The following is a 14,474-nucleotide window of genomic DNA, read 5'->3' on the forward strand; positions in this document are numbered from 1 at the left end:
ACACCAATTTTGTCACTAGGAGTGGTCAAAAATCTAACCAGAAGCTTGTGGATGGCTACCAAAAGTGTGTTATTGCAGTGAAACTTGCCAAGGGACATGTAAGCAAATATTAACATTGCTGTATGTATACTTTTGACCCAGCAGATTTGCTCACATTTTCAGTAGACCCATAATAAATTCATAAAACAACCAAACTTCATGAATGTGTTATGTGACCAACAAGTATGTGCTCCAATCACTCTATCACAAAAAAATAAGAGTTGTAGAAATGATTGGAAACTCAAGACAGCCATGACATGATGTTCTTTACACGTGTATGTCAGCTTTTGACCACGACTGTATATTGTTGTGCTAACTTTTTGTGCAAATCAAGCGTCACTGCAAACAACCAAGTCAGCACACTGAGGCACAGTTTTTATTTTGCAAATGTTCACTGACTGCTGTTTTCACACACACAATCATTTATGCATTTCAAGCATGACATCGTCCTCCAGTGCTTCGGGGACCCGTCTCAGCAAAAGCTGACCAATCACAGCTCTGCGGTCCGCGTCACTGCTGGAGTCGAAAGTTACAATTTTTGGTGGGTCCACGTCAAGTTTAGCAGGAGGAGGAGCAAGCTGTTGTCGCTTATGCTACAGCGTAGCGGGCCAGTCAAATTTCATCCACACCAGACTCTTGTCATCCATGTCTTTATGGACCTTGCTTTATGTCATTTTGGATGAGGAAGGGGCCCGCTCCAAACTGTTCCCACGAGGTTGGGAGCATGGAATTGTCCAAAATAATTTTGGTATCCTGGAGCATTCAAAGTTCATTTCACTGGAACTAAGGGGCCAAGCCCAACTCCTGAAAAGCACCATAATTCCTCCTCCACCAAATTTCCACATTCGGCACTATGCAGTCCGAAACGTACCTCCAAACCCAGAATATTTAGGAGCGAGGAAATTTCACGACTAGATTCAGTGTTTCCCATAAACTGCCAAGATACCTGTGGCGGTGGGGGCGTGGCTATGGGCGTGGTCACCATGACATCATCGAGTAATTTGCATAATTTACTACAATGATTTGATTTTCTCTAAAAAGGCTCAAAAAATGTATACTTACTAATTAATAATAACAGTTTTGTTTTAAACGTCCATCCATCCATCCATTTTACAATATAATTACAACACTTTATGTACATATTTATATACAGATTTGAACAATAAGTTATTCACTGGAATATATTTATTAATTGTGGTTCTTACAAAAAATATATCTTATAAAATATAAAAGCTAAAATGTCTCAAAGCTCTGCCCCTTTAATTAGTGCATACTAAATAATTTAACTTTAGCCTACTACTACAACCATATTATTTACCAGCAACATAAAGTGAAACAGAGGCAGAGGTGTCCTGCCACAGTCAGTAACAAATAAACAGAAAACAGTAGTGGTGGTAGATAGACACAAAGCTTCATCAAACATCTGATCCACTGAACAAAGAGCTCCAAAAAGCTTGAACTTTAGACTGCCATCAGTTTTACTCCCTACACTTAACCATGTGTTCCCTACTGCCTGCAGACTTTGCACCCTTTTTTATATACACATGTTGTGTTTCTAATATAAATACATTTAATAAAGTCAAATACAAATAAGGCAACAAGAGAAGTATCCTACACTTCTCTTTTGTAAAGTAAATCTGAACAGGCGATATGGGCATCTACATCAACTATATGATTTGCCTGGAGAGGAAAAAAAAAAATAAATAAATAAATACATTTATATATATATATTTTTTTTTAATTTGTGGCGGACGTCATTCTTTCGTGGCGGGCCACCACAAATAAATTAATGTGTGGGAAACCCTGAGATTTGTTGCACAGGTGGCATCCTATGACAGTTCCACGCTGGAAATCACTGAGAGCGGCCCATTCTTTCACAAATGTTTGTAGAAACAGTCTCCATGCCTAAGTGCTTGATTTTACACACCTGTGGCCGGGCCAAGTGATTAGGACACCTGATTCTCATCATTTGGATGGGTGTTCAAATACTTTTGGTCAATATCGTGTAAAAACACGTGCCAGTGGTTGAGGGATTACGACTCATTGTTAAGATTAGGTTAATCAGGCAAATTAATTCATCCCTATTAATGCTCTAATTTTAACAGCCCAAGTAGAAATATTTCACTTAAACATTCATTACATGTTACAAAAAAAAGTTTGTTACAGTTCAATACTGTACTGTATAAGCCATACTTGCCAACCTTGAGACCTCCAATATTGGGAGGTGGGGGGGGGCGTGTTTGGGGCGGGGGCGTGGTTGGGGCGTGGCTAAGGGCGTGGTTAAGAGGAGAGTGTATTTACAGCTAGAATTCACCAAATCAAGTATTTCATATATATATATAATATATATATATATATATATATATATATATATATATATATATATATATATATATATATATATATATATATATATATATATATATATATATATATATATATATTTATATATATGAAATACTTGACTTTCAGTGAATTCTAGCTATATATATATATATATGTATATATTTTTTATTTTTTATTTTATTATACATATAAATAAAAGACATACTTGAATTTCAGTGTTCTGCAGGCTATCCAGTAGGTGGCAGTATTGTCCTGTTTAAGAGTGTCACAACATTGCTGTTTACGGCAGACGAACTGCTTTACGGTAGACTAAACGTGACTGCTGTTGTTGTGTGTTGTTACCGCGCTGGGAGGACGTTAATGAAACTGCCTAACAATAAACCCGCATAAGAAACCAAGAACTCTCTCTCCTTGTTGTGCACTCTACTCTCTAAAAGCCGTAGATGTTATGACGTCATTGGGCAGGCAAGCTGCTGGGAAAGCGGACGTGAGAACAGGCTGTCCCCAGTCAGGTCGGCATTGAGCTGGAGGGGGCGTGGCCTCCAGCTCCGGCTGAATACCGGGAGTTTGTCGGGAGAAAATCTCTGCCGGGAGGTTGTCGGGAGAGGCGCTGAATACCGGGATTCTCCCGCTAAAAACGGGAGGGTTGGCAAGTATGGTATAAGCACACATGTACTGTATGTCTGCCTCTTTGACAGTCCTCCATCAGAGTGTCAGAAAGAAAAGTTCCAAAGCCTTGAGAGGAGAATCCTGCCTTTGAACGCAGGTATTGTAAGAACTGACCTTAATTAGGGATGATGTTCGAAACCGATTCTCCCGGTTGTTCGATAAGAAAAGAACCAATTCTATGGACTCGAATCCCTTTTTGAGAACCGGTACCTGTTATAGTAAAGAAAAGAGTTGGTTCTTTATTCGAATCCCTGGGAACGAATCCCAAATGGGCAATGTTATGCCCATCTGATTGTAGACTCTTACTGACACCTTGTGGCGGTATGAAAATACTACGCGTCAATAGTTTGGGCACTTCCGGGTTGGTGACGAGAAGTAGACAAGTTGTGTTAGCTCTTACAAGCCTTGGAAAAGATAAGTCTGTAAGTAAACTGTTTAACTTGTTTATGTAACTCAATATTAAGGTGGAAAGTGGTTAAATTTGATAGTAAGATGTTTATTGAAAAACGATTTTTGTGCACTGTTTCAATGGATGTTTTGAGGACTTAAAATGGCTGCCAGTCGTGTATTTCCACCATCGAAATAGTTTCAACACTCAGAAGTATTTGTTTGATGATAGTACTGTATATTTGTGTGAAGCTAATATTTACACATTTCAGTATGTTAATTGGATCACATAGCTTATACATTTGTCATTGTGTGTATTTCAGTTTAAAAAAATACAAAATAACCAGTGCAAGACAAAAGTAAAGATAGGAAAAGACAAAGCAAGATCAACAACAATAGAGAGCCTAAATGGATTAATCTGCTTTGGAACTTTATTAGACGTCTTGGATTGTTTGTTAGCTGTCTGCCTGTGTGTGTAGTTAGTATGTTCCAATAGCAGCAGAAGTGCACTTTTTGGAGAGCTGTATTATTTTTAGTTTTGTGCCCAAGGGACTGATTTTATTTAACACTATATTATTATTTATACACCTATAGTGATCTCAGAGACAGGTTGTTTTTTTGTTACTGTATATATTTGTTTTTCTGAAAAATCCCACTTAATATACTTTGGGTAACAACAGTCAATATTTTTTTTTTTTTTTTTTAACAGTCAATATTTATTTATTTAATTTATTTTAGTTTTTTCTTATAAAATAAAAGTGAGCTTTTGTTAAACCAAATATTTTTTAGTTTTTTTCCGTATACAACAACCTATCTGGATTCGATAAGAGAATCGATAAGGAATCGATTTGATAAGAGGATTCGATAATGGGCTCGAACTCGATAATTTCTTATCAAACATCATCCCTAACCTTAACCTCTAAAATGTTGACCAAAATCTAATCAAACCACCTTCTCTCCTTCCGTTAGTGTTGTGTGGTGCTGATTATGTGACGGGTTCCAATCTTCCGAGCCACTCCGATGTTCAGCTTTCCTGTTTCACCGGTCACAGAATACAGGTGAGTCTTTCTGTTCACCGACTGGTGCCGTCAACCTGGCGGACATTGCTGAGGTACATGTGCAAACGCTAATGCAGGGATGCCCAAAGCGGGGCCCGCCAAAAGGTGGCTACCAAATTTAATACATTATTCATCATAATGACCTTTTCTCAAGCTGCAAAGTTATTGACGGCAGGTCCGCAAGGCCACACTCTTCCATCCATTTTCTACCGCTTATTCCCTTCGGGGTCGCGGGGGGCGCTGGAGCCTATCTCAGCTACAATCGGGCGGAAGGCGGGGTACACCCTGGACAAGTCGCCACCTCATCGCAGGGCCACACTGTTAAAAAGTCTAAATATTTTACTGTAAAAACTTGGCAGAATCAGATTTTCAGCACAATCCCATTCAAGATCTGACAAACATTACAGGGAGACAGAACAGGATCGCTGACGGGTCTGCCAACTTCCGGCGGCCCTTAAAAAAAGGTGAGAAACAGGTAAACGCTTAGGGGGTGAGAAAAAAATAATAAAAAATTCAGTCTAAGCCTGGGCCCCTGGAGAGGGGGTCCAGACTGAGGCCAAGGGGAAAAAAACCTCATAGCCATAGCACACATAAACATTTGTGTAAGAGGGAAACATCAAAGAACACAAAGGACATTAAAGCTGATGCAACCAGCCACTTCTACACACAGCCACAAAAGTAAAACAACAACAACAAAAACAAAATATACACTGTGGTGGCCTCTGCGGTGTTCCATGCCATCGTCTGCTGGGGTGGGGGGAGCATGGCCAGAGACAGGGAGCAGACCCAACAAAGCAACCAAGAGAGCCGCCCACCAACTCTCAGCCAGTGTCCAGGCAGCTCAGTCGCCTGAAATTTACAGTAAAATCGTCAGCGGTACAATTTTTCCATTTACAGTAGTGAACAAAGGGAATGTAGATTTTACGGTAAAAAATGTAGTGGTAAAAATACCAGTGGAACAGTTTTTCAATATATTAGTAATGCACTGTAAAAAAAAATTGGCCCATAGATTTTACAGTAAAAAAACCCGGCAGCTTAATCACTACAATTTTAACATAAAAACAACAGTGGTCCAGTTTTTCAATTTATAGTAATTTGGTGTAAAAACCACGGTAAATTTTATGGTAATCAGAATCACTTTATTAATTCCTGAGGGGAAATTAAGATTTTCCGCACAATCCCATTCAAGATCAGGCAAACATTACAGGGAGACAGAACAGGATCGCTGACGGGTCTGCCAACTTCCGGTACCCCTTACAAAAAAGGTGAGAAACAGGTAAACCCTGGGGATAGGGCAGGGTGAGGAAAAAAAAAATTCAGTCTAATCCTAACATTCATGAAGTTTGGTTCTTTTATGGATTTATTATGGGTCTACTGAAAATGTCAGCAAATCAAAAGTATACATACAGCAATGTTAATATTTGCTTACATGTCCCTTGGCAAGTTTCACTGCAATAAGGCGCTTTTGGTAGCCATCCACAAGCTTCTGCTTGAATTTTTGACCACTCCTCTTGACAAAATTGGTGCAGTTCAGCTAAATGTGTTGGTTTTCTGACATGGACTTGTTTCTTCAGCATTGTCCACACGTTTAAGTCAGGACTTTGGGAAGGCCATTCTAAAAACTTAATTCTAGCCTGATTTAGCCATTTCTTTACCACTTTTGACGTGTGTTTGAGGTCATTGTCCTGTTGGAACACCCAACTGCACCCAAGACCCAACCTCCGGGCTGATGATTTTAGGTTGTCCTGAAGAATTTGGAGGTAATCCTCCTTTTTCATTGTCCCATTTACTCCCTGTAAAGCACCAGTTCCATTGGCAGCAAAACAGGCCCAGAGCATAATACTACCACCACCATGCTTGACGGTAGGAATTGGTGTTCCTGGGATTAAAGGAACACCATATTGCTGGGTATTGTGGCCAAACAGCTCATTTTTTGTTACATCTGACCTCAGAACTTTCCTCCAGAAGGTCTTATCTTTGTCCATGTGATGTCAGATGAAACAAAAATTGAGCTGTTTGGCCACAATACCCAGCAATATGTTGGGAGGAGAAAACTTAGCTGAACTGCACCAATTTTGTCAAGAGGAGTGGTCAAAAATTCAAGCAGAAGCTTGTGGATGGCTACCAAAAGTGCCTTATTGCGGTGAAACTTGCCAAGGGACATGTAAGCAAATATTAACATTGCTGTATGTATACTTTTGACCCAGCAGATTTGCTCACATTTTCAGTAGACCCATAATAAATTCATAAAAGAAGCAAACTTCATGAATGTTTTTTTGTGACCAACAAGTATGTGCTCCAATCACTCTATCACAAAAAAATAAGAGTTGTAGAAATGATTGGAAACTTAGGACAGCCATGACATTATGTTCTTTACAAGTCAACTTTTGACCACAACTTTATGGCGGTAATTCCTTACTGGTGGTGCTGTTGCATGGTAAAATACGCCGTTTGGCTGGTGGACCATTGGCACATTTTCACTATGGACCTTGGAGGCCAAACGCTTGGGCACACCTGCTCTAATGTGATTCAAACACCCCTTATGAAGGTCCATTTTATTTATATAAAGAGAACAGCTGTTACTAATACAAACGTAAAAATACTGGAGTTAACACAACTGCTATGTACACCTGTAGTCACACGTGAACTACTAATCAAAACTAATTACCCTATTTTCCGGACTATAAGGCGCACTTAAAATCCTTTTTTCCCCACAAAACTCGACAGTGCGCCCTATAACCCGGTGTGCCTAATGTACGGAATAATCCTGGTTTTGCTTACCGACCTCGGAGCAATTTTTTTTTGATACATGGTGTAAAAAGTGTGACCAGTAGATGGCAGTCAATCATAAGAGCTACATGTAGACTGCCGTATGATGGCAATGTGACTCAAGTAAACACCAACATTTTATATGTTCCATTGAAAATATAGAACATTACACACGGCGCTCAAAAATCTATCAAAATGTTTTAGTACGACTTTGGTGAGCACCGCTTGATGGACATACGAGTATTATTATGGTGTGTGTATAAGGTAAGACATATTATGTAGCGTTTTTTTTCGCAATATTATGCAAAAAAATGGGGCGGCATGGCGTAGTGGGTAGAGCGCCCGTGTCAGAAACCTGAGGGTTGCAGGTTCGCTCCCCGCCTCTTACCATGCCGTTGTGTCCTTGGGCAGGACACTTCACCCTTGCCCCCGGTGCCGCTCACACCGGTGAATGAATGTTGAATGAATGAATGATAGGTGGTGGTCGGAGGGGCCGTAGGCGCAAATTGGCAGCCACGCTTCCGTCAGTCTACCCCAGGGCAGCTGTGGCTACGAAAGTAGCTTACCACCACTAGGTGTGATTGAATGATGGGTTTTTAACATGTAAAGCGACTTTGGGTACTTAGAAAAGCGCTATATAAATCCCAGTTATTATTATTATTATTATTATTAAAAGCAACTTGTCAGATTTAAGCACCGAACTATTTATTAAACAGAACAATAAGCAAGGAATCAGGCAGAGACAGGGATACATTTTGCTCATGAGGAGAACGCATGGAGCTGCACTCTCAGTTACAGTCTCCCCCTCACGCTCTGAGGAACAGCCCCCGCGCCCTCCATTTTATTCAGGAGTTCCCTAGTTACATCGCTGAGGCTGCTTCTCAAAGGGAGGGGTCACATATTATGCAAGCAGCTCAGTAGACACGATACGTGATTATTCGGAATGGAAATGTGCTAAACCTTGTGATTTCGTCCTGTCTCTGCTTTGTCTTCGTTGAGGTACTTGAGGTCCGTCCTTGGCTGTTAGCAGGCTGAAAAACAGAAACATCTGCGGCGTGGCAACTCCTAACTTGCAGTGGAAGATAACAAGTTATGTGCCTTTGCATGAAAAGAGTTGTGTGACAACTTATATATAATTATTTTAAGACAACTTTTCTTACCTGCTGGTACCTGCTGATCTGTATTCGGGATCTGCATGAATCCTGAAAAATCGCGCGCGTCCGCCTTTGTAGTCCGTGCCGACTCCGTAGTCGATAATCTTCTTTTTGTTTATCTTCTTGTTATGGGACATTCATCCTCCGATGTTGCCATTTCTAATATAAAGTAGTGTAAAGTTCTTACTTAAATCTGTCAGTAAACTCGCCATGAAAGTGCTAAAACATACCGGTGTAGTGAGTTCACATTATTCACCCAAGGAACTTTAGTTATTAGAGCGTTACCGTTCGGACGTTTTTTTTTTAAATGAAGTAAAGTCTGAATGTCACAACTGTCATTCATCGGCAGCGCGCCTCATAATCCGGTGCGCCCTATGGTCCGGAAAATACGGTATTATGTTTGTTTCGGCAGAGCTGTTCCATGCACGTTCCTATTATTGTGCAGGTGTACCTCATGTCATGGCCTCTTACTAATGAGGGGTTTTAATCTTTTCTCTCCTCTTTTCCATCCAGGGTCCTGTCTTTTTACTTGAAGATGGAAAATCTGCAATTTCCCTGAATGATGCTTTAATGTGGGCTAAAGTCAACCCTTTCTCCCCACTGGGAACAGGAGTGCGCATCAACCCTTTCTAACACACACACACACACACACACACACACACACACACACACACACACACACACACACTGCACATTAACAGGGCTAAAGGTGACTGTGTAAACAGAGCGATGTCCCCATTAAGTAAGCATTGCCAGAACACACACACACACACACTGCACATTAACAGGGCTAAAGGTGACTGTGTAAACAGAGTGATGTCCCCATTAAGTAAGCATTGCCAGAACACACACACACACACACTGCACATTAACAGGGCTAAAGGTGACTCTGTAAACAGAGCGATGTCCCCATTAAGTAAGCATTGCCAGAACACACACACACACACACACAACACACTGCACATTAACAGGGCCTTTAGGGGACCTGTTTTTTTTGTCCCCATACCGTCAGAGGTCCCCTAAAGGTGTCTGTGTAAACAGAGCGATGTCCCCATTAAATATGCATTGCCAGAACATACACACACACACTGCACATTAACAAGGCCTTTAGGGGACCTGTTTTTTTGTCCCCATACCGTCAGAGGTCCCCTAAAGGTGACTGTGAAAAGGTAACTGTGTAAACAGAGAGATGTCCCCATTAAGTAAGCATTGCCAGAAAACACACACACACACACACACACACACACACTGCACATTAACAGGGCCTTTAGGGGACCTGTTTTTTTGTCCCCATACCGTCAGAGGTCCCCTAAAGGTGACTGTGTAAACAGAGCGATGTCCCCATTAAGTAAGCATTGCCAGAACACACACACACACACACACACTGCACATTATGTTTTTTTGTCCCCATACCGTCAGAGGTCCCCTAAAGGTGACTGTGAAAAGGTAATTGTGTAAACAGAGAGATGTCCCCATTAAGTAAGCATTGCTAGAAAAAACACACACACACACACTGCACATTAACAGGGCCTTTAGGGGACCTGTTTTTTTGTCCCCATACCGTCAGAGGTCCCCTAAAGGTGACTGTGTAAACAGAGCGATGTCCCCATTAAGTAAGCATTGCCAGAACAAACACACACTGCACATTATGTTTTTTTGTCCCCATACCGTCAGAGGTCCCCTAAAGGTGACTGTGAAAAGGTAATTGTGTAAACAGAGAGATGTCCCCATTAAGTAAGCATTGCCAGAGAAAAAAAACAACACACACACACACACACACACACACTGCACATTAACAGGGTCTTTAGGGGACCTGTTTTTTTGTCCCCATACTGTCAGAGGTCCCCTAAAGGTGACTGTGTAAACAGAGCGAAGTCCCCATTAAGTAAGCATTGCCAGAACACACACACACACACACACACACACACACACACACACACACACACACACACACACACACACACACACACACACACACACACACACACACACACACACACACACACACACACACACACACACACACACATCCACCGGGCATTGTAGTGAAACACAAAGATGAGCAAAATAAAAGTGTTATTACTGGTAAAACACGACTGAGCCAACAAATGTGAAATCCTTTAAAGTATTTGTGATTATATAGACATAACATTTTTTTTTCTTTAAAGTTCCTTTTTTATTATTTTTTTAACTTTGCCAGTGTCAGACTCACTCTATTGTAGGACGATGCTAAGATAGAATGTGAGTCATAGTTTCTTACATCGTAGTAAACAATCACTTAAAAAGCTGAAATAAAGCTATCATTCAATGGCTTACCTTGTGTTTCCTATCTAGTGCTAAGTTATTACCAACAGTCACAAAAGACACAACAACAACAACACAATAACGTGGCAATCTTCACAGTTGTGTACATGCAGTTACTGGAAAAAAACAAATAAAATGCATTCATTTAAGTCGGGGGTCGGCTCTCTTTAGCGCCGCCCTGGTGGCTGCATGGAGCTTTTGAAAAAATGTGTGAAAATGGAAAAGATGGTGGAAAAAAATAAGAATTTTTGTTTTAATATTGTTTCTGTTAGAGAGCAAACATGACACAGACCTTCCTAATTGTTAGAAATCCCACTGTTTATACGAAACATGCTTCACTGATGAGAGTATTTGGCGAGCGCCGTTTTGTCCTGCTAATTTCAGTAGTTTACATGTATGACTTTCTCCGATGCGGCCACAGAAATGCCACTCTTTCTTTGTCTCATTTTGTCCACCAAACATTTTATGCTGTGCGTGAACGCACAAAGGTGAGCTTTGTTGATGTTATTGACTTGTGTGGTGTGCTAATCAGGCATATTTGGCCAATCCATGACTGCAAGCTAATCGATGCTAACATGCTATTTAGGCATATTGCATCATTATGACTCGTTTGTAGGTACAAACCCTGTTTCCACATGAGTTGGGAAATGGTGTTAGATGTAAATATAAACGGAATATAATGATTTGCAAATCATTTTCAACCCATATTCAGTTGAATATGCTACAAAGACAACATATTTGATGTTCAAACTGATAAACATTTTTTTTGGCAAATAATCATTAACTTTAGAATTTGACGCCAGCAACACGTGACAAAGAAGTTGGGAAAGGTGGCAATAAATACTGATAAAGTTGAGGAATGCTCATCAAACACTTATTTGGAACATCCCACAGGTGAACAGGCAAATTGGGAACAGGTGGGTGCCATGATTGGGTATAAAAGTAGATTCCAACAAATTGTTCAACAAATGCGTGAGCAAATTGTTGAACAGTTTAAGAAAAACCTTTCTCAACCAGCTATTGCAAGGAATTTAGGGATCTCACCATCTACGCTCCGTAATATCATCAAAGGGTTCAGAGGATCTGGAGAAATCACTGCAGGTAAGCAGCTAAGCCCGTGACCTTGGGGGTTGAATCACCCAAAAAATTATTCCTGAGCGTGGCCACCGCTGCTGCTCACTGCTCCCCTCACCTCCCAGGGGGGTGGAAGAAGGGGATGGGTCAAATGCGGAGGACACATTTCAACATGCCTAGTGTGTGTGTGACAATCATTGGTACTTTAACTTTAGCTGTACAGTATGGGTTTTTGGGTCCCTTTTTTACCCAGGAACACTAATACCAAAAGTCACGATGTCCGATAGAGTTCTAAAAAAGTTAAGACTAGACCACCTCAAAAAAACGGAATGGGATTTTAAATTTTTTTACTGAATGGGACACCCAAAAATGTACATGAAAATAAAGAAAGTGGGATTTACAATATTATCTATGAACGATAAAATACTGAATATCTACAACATATGAACATCGTATCCTCTTTTACTTCTCAGACCAGCTCCTCCATAGTTGTGTGCATCAAGGGTTGGAATTGGGGGTTGAATCACCCAAAAAATTATTCCTGAGCGTGGCCACCGCTGCTGCTCAGGTGGGTGGAACAAGGGGATGGGTCAAATTTCACCACCCCTCCAGTGGTGCGTTAACTTGAACTATCTTTTACAAAACACGACAAAAATGTAACAAAAGAGCAAAATGTGAATGCAAAGGGTAATAAACACCAACAATATGATAGGTCATCACTTTTATGCAGACACTTGTTGTAAAAATGTGTTTCTGACACGCTGAAAACAAGCCCCGCCCACTCTGCTTTGTTCCTGGTCTGAGCTGCCGTGACGTAGATTACCGTAATAACTCATATAACACCCAAAAGTGCAGATTTCAACTATTGAAATACTTTGTATAGTTCAAGACTTACGGTCATTTAAAAGAGCACTGCACATCATAATGGCGGCGACAGTTTTGATGGTAAAGGTCTAAAAAAAAAAATGTGCAGAACGTCCGTCGGCTGGATTGTAAACCTTAACGGCCCGCGGGCCGTATTTTGCCCAGATCTGGGGCCGTACTTATCAAGCTTCTTAGAATTACTCCTAAGAAGTCTGCTAAGAGTTGACTTAAGAGTAAATAAATTCTTCGCTGAAAGCTGCACCTTAAAAGTTAGTTATCAAGCGTCTTACTCACACTTTCAGCGAAGTGTAGGACTGAATCTTAAGTGTCACACTCAGAGCTGAATTACGACATTACTATGTGCCGTAAACGCAATTTTAGGTGACGTCATTTCTGTGTCCATAGAAATGACCAATCACGGAAGGGAATCCCTTGTCTAAGAATAAAGAAATATCTTGGAAATATTTAAGTGGACAATGGGAGTGTATATTTTGACAATAAACTACAAAATAATACAAAACAAACTAGTCCCCGCCGGCACTCACGCTACCGCTCCCTCTCTTCTCTCGCCCACACACTCACTGACGTCACTCACCTCACGGCCACACACATACGCTACTGTCATAACATTTTCTTCCCAATTCATTAATTAGGCAACTAATTTGAAACTGGTGTGGGTGGCTCTATATATACTAGCCCCCTGCAGACACATGCAGAAATCAACAAGGAATCGAAAAGTATTAAATCTGTGACAAAAATAATATCCGCTCTGTCTAAACGATACCGTTTGATCAGCTGCTCGTCATCAAAAAAAACAAAACATTGTTCCGTTCCCTGAACGTTCGCGCACGTCTCTCTCGCCTCAGTGCCATCCCCTGCTGGCAACTCCTAACCACTTAAGACACCTCTGAAGGTCTCTTAAATATCGTGGAGAGTAGGAGTGATTCTTAGACTTAAGAACGTTGATAAAAAGCTTTTATTCTTAAGTTTGAGAGTAGGACTAAGTTTCTCAAATTCTCAGGACTTAAGTGTAAAATGGCACTCTAAGAAGCTTGATAAGTACGGCCCCTGACCTATAGGGAACCCACGCGGTGATGGGGAGAACATGCCAACTCCACACAGAAAGACCCGAGCTCGGGAATCCAACCCAGGACCTTCTTATTGTGAGGCCCACAATTAATCACTATTTTATCCATTTTATTCACAACGAAAGATGGGCCAACTCTTTTGTTTATTTTTCAGGATCAAGCTGCAAAACAATTAAAACAGCGTTACATCGGCTTTTTTTTCATATCACGTACTGACAGACTTCTTCTACAAAATACAATGTCTGGAGTTGAACAATTTTACAAATATTCCATCCATCCATCCATCTTCTTCCGCTTATCCGAGGTTGGGTCGCGGGGGAAATGTATATAATAACAATTTGCCTAAGCAGGGAAGCCCAGACTTTCCTCTCCCCAGCCACTTCGTCCAGCTCTTCCCGGGGGATCCCGAGGCGTTCCCAGACATAGTCTTCCCAACATGTCCTGGGTCTTCCCGTGGCCTCCTACCGGTTGGACGTGCCATAAACACCTCCCTAGGGAGGCATTTGGGGTGGCATCCTGACCAGATGCCCGAACCACCTCATCTGGCTCCTCTCGATGTGGAGGAGCAGCGGCTTTACTTTGAGCTCCCCCCCGGTTGGCAGAGCTTCTCACCCTATCTCTAAGGGAGAGCCCCGCCACCCGGCGGAGGAAACTCATTTCGGCCGCTTGTACCCGTGATCTTGTCCTTTCGGTCATAACCCAAAGCTCATGACCATAGGTGA

The 14,474-nt window shown here is 41.2% G+C and overlaps 1 protein-coding gene across 6 annotated transcripts in view; it reads left to right on the forward strand.

Moving 5' to 3' along the window:
* wdr17 (WD repeat domain 17) overlaps nucleotides 1-10,735 on the forward strand; it is a 93,514-nt gene extending 82,779 nt beyond the window's left edge. For 2 of the 6 annotated variants that reach the window (XM_062027184.1, XM_062027185.1), the window contains exons 30-32: nucleotides 3,084-3,151; nucleotides 4,411-4,499; nucleotides 8,936-10,735. In XM_062027184.1, the coding sequence (XP_061883168.1) occupies nucleotides 3,084-3,151; nucleotides 4,411-4,499; nucleotides 8,936-9,055 (277 nt within the window). In that variant the 3' untranslated portion in view covers nucleotides 9,056-10,735. Of the gene's footprint in view, nucleotides 1-3,083; nucleotides 3,152-4,410; nucleotides 4,500-8,935 lie in introns of those variants that run through there. The other 4 variants (XR_009821884.1, XR_009821885.1, XR_009821882.1 and 1 more) reach the window with 3 other exon arrangements.
* Nucleotides 10,736-14,474: the final 3,739 nt, after the last annotated feature.

The sequence above is a fragment of the Entelurus aequoreus genome, linkage group LG18 (genome assembly GCF_033978785.1).
Source record: "Entelurus aequoreus isolate RoL-2023_Sb linkage group LG18, RoL_Eaeq_v1.1, whole genome shotgun sequence".
Classification (NCBI taxonomy): Eukaryota; Metazoa; Chordata; class Actinopteri; order Syngnathiformes; family Syngnathidae; genus Entelurus; species Entelurus aequoreus.